At 45.3% G+C, this 11,466-nt stretch overlaps 1 protein-coding gene across 1 annotated transcript in view; it reads right to left on the reverse strand.

Moving 5' to 3' along the window:
* LOC137311614 (BTB/POZ domain-containing protein 9-like) overlaps positions 1-11,240 on the reverse strand; it is a 152,173-nt gene extending 140,933 nt beyond the window's left edge. The window contains exons 1-2 of the mRNA XM_067978713.1: positions 11,142-11,240; positions 10,533-10,740 (exon numbers count right to left, since the gene is read on the reverse strand). Coding sequence (XP_067834814.1) covers positions 10,533-10,717 — 185 coding nt within the window. The 5' untranslated portion in view covers positions 10,718-10,740; positions 11,142-11,240. The remainder of the gene's footprint in view (positions 1-10,532; positions 10,741-11,141) is intronic.
* Between the last annotated feature and the right edge of the window lie 226 nt (positions 11,241-11,466).

An 11,466-nucleotide genomic window follows, 5' to 3' on the forward strand; every position in this document is an offset into this window, starting at 1 on the left:
TATTTACAATCTATATATTAATGACTTAGATGAAGGGACCGAGTGTAATGTATCCAAGTTTGCTGACGATACAAAGCTAGGTGAGAAAGTAAACTGTGAGGAGGACACAAAGAGTCTGCAAAGGGATATAGACAGGTTAGGTGGGTGGGCGAGAAGGTGGCAGATGGAGTATAATGTGGGGAAATGTGAAATTATCCACTTTGCAGGAAGAATAGAAAAGCAGAATATTTTTTAAAAGGTGAGAGACTAAGAAATTTTGCTATTCAGAGAGATTTGGATGTCCTTGTACATGAATCAAAGAAAGTTAACATGCAGGTACAGCAAGTAATTAGGAAGGCAAATGGAATGTTAGCCTTTATTGCAGGGGATTGGAGCATAAGAGTGAGGAGGTCTTGCTGCAATTATATAGGTGAGACCTCACCTGGGGTACTGTGTACAGTACACTAAGGGAATGAAGGGATACGGGGATCGGGTGGGAAAGTGGAGTTGAGGTTGAAGATCAGCCATGATCTGATTGAATGGCGGAGCAAGCTCGAGGGGCCGTGTGGCCTACTCCTGCTCCTGTTTCTTATGTTCTTATGTTAAGGGGAAGCTAGATTAAAAACATGAGGGAGAAAGGAATAGAAGGATATGCTGATAGGGTGAGCTGAAGTAGGGAGGGAGGAGGCTCGTGTGGAGCATAAACACCAGCATGGACCAGTTGGGCCGAATGGCCTGTTTCTATGCTCACATAGAGTACATAGAGTTATACAGCATGGATAGAGGCCCTTCGGCCCATCGTGTCCGCGCCGGCCATCAGCCCTGTCTACTCTAATCCCATATTCCAGCATTTGGTCCGTAGCCTTGTATGCTATGGCATTTCAAGTGCTCATCCAAATGCTTCTTGAATGTTGTGAGGGTTCCTGCCTCCACAACCCTTTCAGGCAGTGAGTTCCAGACTCCAACCACCCTCTGGGTGAAAAAGTTCTTTCTCAAATCCCCTCTGAACCTCCCGCCTTTTACCTTGAATCTATGTCCCCTTGTTATAGAACCCTCAACGAAGGGAAAAAGCTCCTTAGTATCCATCCTATCTGTGCCCCTCATAATTTTGCACACCTCAATCATGTCCCCCCTCAGCCTCCTCTGCTCCAAGGAAAACAAACCCAATCTTCCCAGTCTCTCTTCATAGCTGAAGCGCTCCAGCCCTGGTAACATCCTGGTGAATCTCCTCTGCACCCTCTCCAAAGCGATCACATCCTTCCTGTAGTGTGGCGACCAGAACTGCACACAGTACTCCAGCTGTGGCCTAACCAGTGTTTTATACAGCTCCATCATAACCTCCTTGCTCTTATATTCTATGCCTCGGCTAATAAATGTAAACAATTTTACAACACCAAGTTATAGTCCAGCAATTTTATTTTAAATTCACAAGCTTTCGGAGACTTCCTCCTTCCTCAGGTAAATGTGACTTTTCCGGGTTAAATTCACATTTACCTCGCACCTCGCACTTTTCCGGGTTAAATTCACATTTACCTGAGGAAGGAGGAAGTCTCCGAAAGCTTGTGAATTTAAAATAAAATTGCTGGACTATAACTTGGTGTTGTAAAATTGTTTACAATTGTCAACCCCAGTCCATCACCGGCATCTCCACATCATCGGCTAATAAAGGCAAGTATCCCATATGCCTTCTTTACCACCTTATCTACCTGTTCCGCCGCCTTCAGGGATCTGTGAACTTGCACACCAAGATCCCTCTGACCCTCTGTCTTGCCTAGGGTCCTCCCATTCATTGTGTATTCCCTTGCCTTGTTAGTCCCTCCAAAGTGCATCACCTCGCACTTTTCCGGGTTAAATTCCATTTGCCACTGTTCCGCCCATCTGACCAACCCATCTGTATTTTCAATGTAACTGGTCTGTAAAATTCTACTTAGTTCCCCTGAGTTCACTGCCTTTCTTTCTGCCCTAAACCTCTCCCTCCACATAAACTCATCCGTCCATATTCATGGCCACCCCCTCCAACTCACCACCTGACATGGCCTCTCTACTCCCATCATCACAATCACAGGCAAGGCCATCACTGGTCAGCTCCTTGGATTACTCACTCCCCACATCCCCCCTTCCAGTTACACTTCCCTTTGTCTCCATCCCTAGTCACCCTGTTTTGATACGACTGAGTGTTTTGCTGGGCCACCTCAGAAGGCAGTTAAGAATCAACCCCATTGCTGTGGGTCTGGAGTCACGTATCGGCCAGACCGGGTAAGGACGGCAGGTTTCCTTCCCTAAAGGACGTTAGTGAACCAGATGGGTTTGTACAACAATCCGGTAGTTTCATGGCCACTTTTACTGTTACCAGCTTTTCATTTAATGGTATTTTTAAATTGAATTCAAGTTGTCAAACTGTCCGGGTGGGATTTGAACTCACATTTACTGGATTATAAACCCAGGCCCCTGGATTACTAGTTCAGTAATACGATCACCACAGTCCCATAACCTCTTCGATGGCCTTGTCCCCAGTGGAGGCATTACTCTGCACCAGACCAGTCTGTCCTCCAGTGAGGATTTCATCTTCACTCATTCAGGTCCAAGAGGTACAGACTTAGAATCATACAATCATACAGCACAGAAGGAGGCCATTCGGCCTATCATGCCGGTGCCATCTCACTGAAAGAGCTCTCCCCTCACTCCCATTCCCGTTCCCTCTCACTGAAAGAGCTCTCCCCTCACTCCCATTCCCGTTCCCTCTCACTGAAAGAGCTCTCCCCTCACTCCCATTCCCCTGTCCCCTCTCACTGAAAGAGCTCTCCCCTCACTCCCATTCCCCTGTCCCCTCTCACTGAAAGAGCTCTCCCCTCACTCCCATTCCCCTGTACCCTCTCACTGAAAGAGCTCTCCCCTCACTCCCATTCCCCTCTCTCTGAAAGAGCTCTCCCCTCACTCCCATTCCCCTGTACCCTCTCACTGAAAGAGCTCTCCCCTCACTCCCATTCCCCTCTCTCTGAAAGAGCTCTCCCCTCACTCCCATTCCCCTGTAGCCTCTCCCCTCAGTCTGCTTCCCCGCAGTTCCGGGTCAAATATTCGATCTCTGAACAACCCTTTACTATTTATAGAATCATAGAAAGGTTACAGCAGGGCAGGAGACCATTCGGCCCATCGAGTCCGCCATTATTGTTCCAAAATGTCTTTTTTGTACATTTATTCAGCTAAAATCCATCTGCCTTATTTCAGCCCACCTACATATTGTTCCAACAGATCGACAGGCCAGATCTGGCCCTCAAGGCCCAGGTAACACCGTTCTAGCTCTGCTCAGATAGAGGCTGCAGAAGGGGCATTTTTAATGCTGTTGCCTCGATGGGAATAAATCCTAAATCAGAACACGGTTTGTTATCGGTTAGTATCTGGAAATCAAGGAGTAAACGGGTTTAAAGGCTAAACGTGACGCTCAGGTATCACAGGGAACCATGTGAACAACTCTGAATTAAACCTGAAAGGACAGGCCAGGTTAGAACATAAGAAACTAAGAGTGTACGAGGAGTGAGTTGGCTCTGATAGATTGGGAAGCTTCATTAAAAGGCATGACGGTGGATAGGCAATGGCTAACATTTAAGGAACGAATGCATGAATTGCAACAATTATACATTCCTTTCTGGCGCACATCCAGAAAACTTGGAAGGCATTAACGGGATTGGACAAAGTCAGCATGGGTTTATGAAAGGGAAATCATGCTTAACAAATCTACTGGAGTTTTTTGAGGAGGTAACTAGTCGAATAGATAGGGGAGAACCAGTGGATGTGGTGTACTTGGATTTTCAAAAGGCTTTTGATAAGGTCCCACACAAGAGGTTAGCGTGCAAAATTAAAACACATGGGATTGGGGGGAATAAGAACATAAGAAATTTCCACACCGTTCACCTGACGAAGGAGGAAGCCTCCGAAAGCTTGTGGAATTTAAAATAAATTTGTTGGACTATAACTTGGTGTTGTAAAATTGTTTACAATTGTCAACCGCAGTCCATCACCGGCATCTCCACATCATAAGAAATAGGAGCAGGAGTAGGCCAATCGGCCCCTCGAGCCTGCTCCGCCATTCAATAAGATCATGGCTGATCTGATCCTAACCTCAAATCTAAATTCATGTCCAATTTCCTGCCTGCTCCCCGTAACCCCTAATTCCCTTTACTTCGAGGAAACTGTCTATTTCTGTTTTAAATTTATTTAATGATGTAGCTTCCACAGCTTCCTGGGGCAGCAAATTCCACAGACCTACCACCCTCTGAGTGAAGAAGTTTCTCCTCATCTCAGTTTTGAAAGAGCAGCCCCTTATTCTAAGATTATGCCCCCTAGTTCTAGTTTCACCCATCCTTGGGAACATCCTTACCGCATCCACCCGATCAAGCCCCTTCACAATCTTATATGTTTCAATAAGATCGCCTCTCATTCTTCTGAACTCCAATGAGTAGAGTCCCAATCTACTCAACCTCTCCCCCTCGTCCCCGGGATTATACGAGTGAACCTTCTTTGTACTGCCTCGAGAGCAAGTATGTCTTTTCTAAAGTATGGACACCAAAACTGTATGCAGTATTCCAGGTGCGGTCTCACCAATACCTTATATAACTGAAAAATAAGAAGGGAGAGATCACTTTGATAGGATTGTACTACAGACCCCCAAATAGTCAACGGGAAATTGAGGAGCAAATATGTAAGGAGATTACAGACAGCTGCAAGAAAAATAGGGTGGTAATAGTAGGGGACTTTAACTTTCCCAACATTGACTGGGACAGCCATAGCATTAGGGGCTTGGATGGAGAGAAATTTGTTGAGTGTATTCAGGAGGAATTTCTCATTCAGTATGTGGATGGCCCGACTAGAGAGGGGGCAAAACTTGACCTCCTCTTGGGAAATAAGGAAGGGCAGGTGACAGAAGTGTTAGTGAGGGATCACTTTGGGACCAGTGATCATAATTCCATTAGTTTTAAGATAGCTATGGAGAAGGATAGGTCTGGCCCAAAAGTTAAAATTCTAAATTGGGGAAAGGCCAATTTTGATGGTATTAGACAGGAACTTTCAGAAGTTGATTGGGAGAGTCTGTTGGCAGGCAAAGGGACGTCTGGTAAGTGGGAGGCTTTCAAAAGTGTGTTAACCAGGGTTCAGTGTAAGCACATTCCTTATAAAGTGAAGGGCAAGGCTGGTAGAAGTAGGGAACCTTGGATGACTCGGGAGATTGAGGCACTAGTCAAAAATAAGAAGGAGGCATATGACATGCATAGGCAGCTGGGATCAAGTGGATCCCTTGAAGAGTATAGAGATTGCCGGAGTAGAGTTAAGAGAGAAATCAGGAGGGCAAAAAGGGGATATGAGATTGCTTTGGCAGATCAGGCAAAGGTGAATCCAAAGAGCTTCTACAAATACATAAAGGGCAAAAGGGTAACTAGGGAGAGAGTAGGGCCTCTTAAGGATCAACAAGGTCATCTATGTGCGGAACCACAAGAGATGGGTGAGATCCTGAATGAATATTTCACATCGGTATTTACGGTTGAGAAAGGCATGGATGTTAGGGAACTTGGGGAAATAAATAGTGATGTCTTGAGGAGTGTACATATTACAGAGAGGGAGGTGCTGGAAGTCTTAACGCGCATCAAGGTAGATAAATCTCCGGGACCTGATGAAATGTATCCCAGGACGTTATGGGAGGTTAGGGAGGAAATTGCGGGTCCCCTAGCAGAGATATTTGAATCATCCACCGCTACAGGTGAGGTGCCTGAAGATTGGAGGGTAGCAAATGTTGTGCCTTTGTTTAAGAAGGGCGGCAGGGAAAAGCCTGGGAACTACAGACCAGTGAGCCTGACATCTGTAGTGGGTAAGTTGTTAGAGGGTATTCTGAGGGACAGAATCTACAGGCATTTGGAGAGGCAGGGACTGATTAGGAACAGTCAGCATGGTTTTGTGAGAGGAAAATCATGTCTCACGAATTTGATTGAGTTTTTTGAAGGGGTAACCAAGAAGATAGATGAGGGCTGTGCAGTAGACGTGGTCTACATGGACTTCAGCAAAGCATTTGACAAGGTACCGCATGGTAGGTTGTTACATAAGGTTAAATCTCATGGGATCCAAGGTGAGGTAGCCAATTGGATACAAAATTGGCTTGACGACAGAAGACAGAGGGTGGTTGTCGAGGGTTGTTTTTCAAACTGGATGCCTGTGTCCAGCGGTGTGCCTCAGGGATCGGTGCTGGGTCCGCTGTTATTTGTTATTTATATTAATGATTTGGATGAGAATTTAGGAGGCATGGTTAGTAAGTTTGCAGATGACACCAAGATTGGTGGCATTGTGGACAGTGAAGAAGGTTATCTAGGATTGCAACGGGATCTTGATAAATTGGGCCAGTGGGCCGATGAATGGCAGATGGAGTTTAATTTAGATAAATGTGAGGTGATGCATTTTGGTAGATCGAATCGGGCCAGGACCTACTCCGTTAATGGTAGGGCGTTGGGGAGAGTTATAGAACAAAGAGATCTAGGAGTACAGATTCATAGCTCCTTGAAAGTGGAGTCACAGGTGGATAGGGTGGTGAAGAAGGCATTCAGCATGCTTGGTTTCATTGGTCAGAACATTGAATGCAGGAGTTGGGATGTCTTGTTGAAGTTGTACAGGGCATTGGTGAGGCCACACTTGGAGTACTGTGTACAGTTCTGGTCACCCTATTATAGAAAGGATATTATTAAACTAGAAAGAGTGCAGAAAAGATTTACTAGGATGCTACCGGGACTTGATGGTTTGACTTACAGGGAGAGGTTAGACAGACTGGGACTTTATTCCCTGGAGAGTAGGAGGTTAAGGGGTGATCTTATAGAAGTCTATAAAATAATGAGGGGCATAGATAAGGTCGATAGTCAAAATCTTTTCCCAAAGGTAGGGGAGTCTATAACGAGGGGGCACAGATTTAAGGTGAGAGGGGAGAGATACAAAAGGATCCAGAGGGGCAATTTTTTCACTCAAAGGGTGGTGAGTGTCTGGAACGAGCTGCCAGAGGCAGTAGTAGAGGCGGGTACAATTTTGTCTTTTAAAAAGCATTTGGACAGTTACATGGGGAAGATGGGTATCGAGGGATATGGGCCAAGTGCAGGCAATTGGGACTAGCTTAGTGGTATAAACTGGGCGACATGGACATGTTGGGCCGAAGGGCCTGTTTCCATGTTGTAACTTCTATGATTCTATGATTCTATAACTGCAGCAATACCTCCCTGTTTTTATATTCTATCCCCCGAGCAATAAAAACCAACATTCCATTGGCCTTCTTGATCACCTGCTGCACCTGCATACTAACTTTTTGATTTTCTTGCAATAGGACCCCCAGATCCCTTTGTACTGCAGTACTTTCCAGTTTCTCGCCATTAAGATAATAACTTGCTCTCCGATTTTTCCTGCCAAAGTGCATAACCTCACATTTTCCAATATTGTATTGCATCTGCCAAATCTCCGCCCACTCACCCAGCCTGTCTATATCCCCTTGTAGGTTTTTTATGTCCTCCTCACTCTCTACTTTCCCTCCCATCTTTGTATCATCTGCAAACTTTGATACGTTACACTCGGTCTCCTCCTCCAAATCGTTAATATAGATTGTAAAGAGTTGGGGACCCAGCACCGACCCCTGCGGAACACCACTGGCTACTGGCTGCCAGTCTGAGAATGTACCATTTATCCCAACTCTCTGCTTCCTGTCAGATAACCAATCCTCCACCCATGCCAGAATATTACCCCCAATCCAGTGATTCTTTATCTTGAGCAATAATCTTTTATGTGGCACCTTGTCGAATGCCTTCTGGAAGTCTAAATACACTACGTCCACTGGCTCCCCTTTATCCACTCTGTACGTTATGTCCTCGAAGAACTCAAGCAAATTTGTCAGACATGACTTCCCCTTCATAAAGCCATGCTGACTTTGTCCTATTAAATTATGTTTATCCAAATGTTCCGCTACTGTCTCCTTAATAATAGACTCCAAAATTTTACCCACCTCAGATGTTAAGCTAACTGGTCTATAATTTCCATCCTTCTGCCTACTACCCTTTTTAAATAAGGGTGTTACATTGGCAGTTTTCCAATCTGCCGGGACCTTTGCCGAGTCCAGAGAATTTTGGAAAATTATTACCAAAGCATCCACAATCCCTACTGCCACTTCCCTCAAGACCCCAGGATGTAAGTCATCAGGTCCAGGGGATTTATCCGCCTTGAGTCCCATTATTTTACTGAGTACCAATTCCTTAGTGATTTTAATCGTATTTAGCTCCTCCCCCCTAGAGCCCCCTGTTTGTCCAGTGTTGGGATATTCTTGGTGTCCTCTACTGTAAAGACTGAAACAAAATATTTGTTCAGCAATTTTGCCATCTCCATGTTTCCCACCATTAATTTCCCGGTCTCATCCTCTAAGGGACCTACGTTTGCCTTAGCCACCCTTTTTCTTTTTATATAACTATAGAAACTCTTGCTATCTGTTTTTATATTTTTTGCTAATTTATTTTCATAATCTAACTTCCCTTTCTTAATCAATCCTTTAGTTACTTTTTGCTGTCTTTTGAAGACTTCCCAATCTTCTATCCTCCCACTAAGTTTGGCTACCTTATATGTCCTTGTTTTTAGTCGGATACTATCCTTAATTTCTTTACTGAGCCACGGATGGCTGTCATTTCTTTTACACCCTTTTTTCCTCAGTGGAATATTTTTTTTTGAAAGTTGTAAAATAACTCCTTGAATGAACACCACTGCTCATGTACCGTCTTACCCTTTAATCTATTTTCCCAGTCCACTTTAATCAATTCCACTCTCATACCATCATAGTCTCCTTTATTCAAGCTCAGTACGCTTGTTTGAGAACCAACCTTCTCACCCTCTAATTGGATATGGAATGTAACCATGTTATGGTCACTCATTCCAAGGGGATCCTTAACTAGGACATTATTAATTAATCCTGGCTCATTACACAGGACCAGGTCCAAGGTTGCTTTCCCCCTTGTAGGATCAGTTACATACTGCTCAAGAAATCCATCCCTAATACACTCAATAAACTCTTCCTCAAGGAAAGCTCACCCCCATAATATACTGGCATGGATTGAAAATTGGTTGACAGACAGGAAACAGAGAGTAGGAATAAACAAATCTTTTTCGGGGTGGCAGGCGGTGACTAGTGGGGTACCGCAGGGATCAGTGCTTGGGCCCCAGCTATTCACAATATATATCAATGAACCAAATATAATATTCCCAAGTTTGCTGACGACACAAAACTAGGTGGGATCATGAGTTGTGAGGAGGATGCAAAGAGGCTTCAAGGCGATTTGGACAAGTTGAGTGAGTGGGCAAATACATGGCAGATGCAGAATAATGTGGATAAATGTGAAGTTATCCACTTCGGAAGGAAAAACAAAACGGCAGAGTATTATTTAAATGGTGCTAGATTGGGAAATGTTGATGTTCAAAGGGACCTGGGTGTCCTTGTACACTAGTCACTGAAAGCAAACATGCAGGTGCAGCAAGCAGTTAGGAAGGCAAATGGTATGTTGGCGTTCAATGCAAGAGGATTTGAGTACAGGAGCAGGGATGTCTTACTGCAGTTATACAGGGCCTTGGTGAGACCACACCTGGAGTTTTGTGTGCAGTTTTGGTCTCCTTACCTAAGAAAGGATATACTTGCCATAGAGGGAGTGCAGCGAAGGTTCACCAGACTGATCCCTGGGATGGCAGGACTGTCGTGTGAGGAGAGATTGGGTCGACTCGGCCTGTATTCACTCGAGTTTAGAAGAATGAGAGGGGATCTCATTGAAACATATAAAATTCTGACAGGACGAGACAGACTAGATGCAGGGAGGATGTTCCCCCTGGCTGGGGGGTCCAGAACGAGGGGTCACAGTCTCAGGATACGGGGTAGGATATTTAGGACTGAGATGAGGAGAAATTTCTTCACTCAGAGGGTGGTGAACCTGTGGAATTCTCTACCACAGAAGGCAGTGGAGGCCAAGTCCCTGAATATATTTAAGAAGGAGCTAGATAGATTTCTAGGCACAAAAGGCATCAAGGGGTATGGGGAGAGAGCAGGAATATGGTATTGAGATAGAGGATCAGCCATGATCTTATTGAATGGCGGAGCAGGCTTGAAGGGCCGAATGGCCTACTCCTACTCCTATTTTCTATGTTTAAACTCCAGACAGTATTGGGCCATTCGACTCAATGTCTCTTCATAGGACAAGCCTCTCATCCCAGGAATTAATCGAGCAGCTAAGTTGGAAGCTAAATATCACAAGCAGGCTCCAGGCACCCAGACAATCGAAGCATAATGTTATTGAAAGTCGGCGAGGACTTTCACTCCTGATTCCCCAGCCAGCTCGTGCGGGGAATTGACTGTCAGGATAAGAAGCTTAGCTGAAACTGTCTCCATCCTTGAATTGCCATTGCCGATTGCACAGACTCAGATATTTACAATGGATAGTCTATCAACTACCAGACCAGTACTGCCATCTGCGCAATCCTGCAGAATAAGTCAGTCACAGAGAAAATCCAACAATCACCTGAAGTACTGACATCGGGCAGCGAGAATCACTCGATGAGCCGCAAATCGTTTCTTCTCCACCAGGAACGTGACATCGCTGTACTCCTCCCCGTGAATCAGAGCACCCACATGCTCCGAGAGAATGTGAACATGGTCAATCTCCCCAACCGATGTGTACGGTCGTAACTGATGGCTGTTGCTCATGGTGTCAACATAGACTCTCCGTCCTGTCAGGTAAAAGAAACCATTCATCCAAGGAAAACACGTACACACCCATTACATCGAGTCGACAGCACAGAAACAGGCCATTCGGCCCAACAGGTCCATGCCGGTGTCAATCCTCCACACGAGCCTCCTCCCTTCTTACTTCATCTCACCCCTATCAGAATGCCCTTCTATTCCTTTCTCCCTCGTGTTTATCCAGCTTCCCCTTAAATGGATCTCTCTGATTCGCCTCAATCACTCCTTGTGGGAGTGAGTTCCACATTCTCACCACTCTCTGGGTAAAGAAGTTCCTCCTGAATTCCCGATTGGATTTATCAGTGACTCTTATAATTATGGCCCCGTGGTTCTGGTCTCCCCTCACAAGTGGAAACATGTTCTCGACATCGACCCTATCGAAACCTACCATTATCGAAAAGACCTCTATCAGGTCACCCCTCAGTCTTATTTTCGAGAGAAAAGAGCCCCAGCCTGTTCAGCCTTTCCTGATCAGTAAATCCTCTCAGTTCTGGGATCATCCTTGTGAATCTTTTTTGCACCTTCTCCAGTGCCTCGATATCATTTTTATAATATGGAGACCAGAACTGTTCACCAATATTCCCAGTGTGAATTCAGAAAGAAACATCTCTCCCCCTCCCTGTCTGCCTCTCCCTCTCCCTCTCCCACCCCTCGTCTCTCCCTCTTGCTTTCCCCTTCCTCTATCCCTCTCCGTCTGTCTCCCTTTCGCTCCT

The sequence above is a fragment of the Heptranchias perlo genome, unplaced genomic scaffold (genome assembly GCF_035084215.1).
Source record: "Heptranchias perlo isolate sHepPer1 unplaced genomic scaffold, sHepPer1.hap1 HAP1_SCAFFOLD_367, whole genome shotgun sequence".
NCBI lineage: Eukaryota > Metazoa > Chordata > Chondrichthyes > Hexanchiformes > Hexanchidae > Heptranchias > Heptranchias perlo.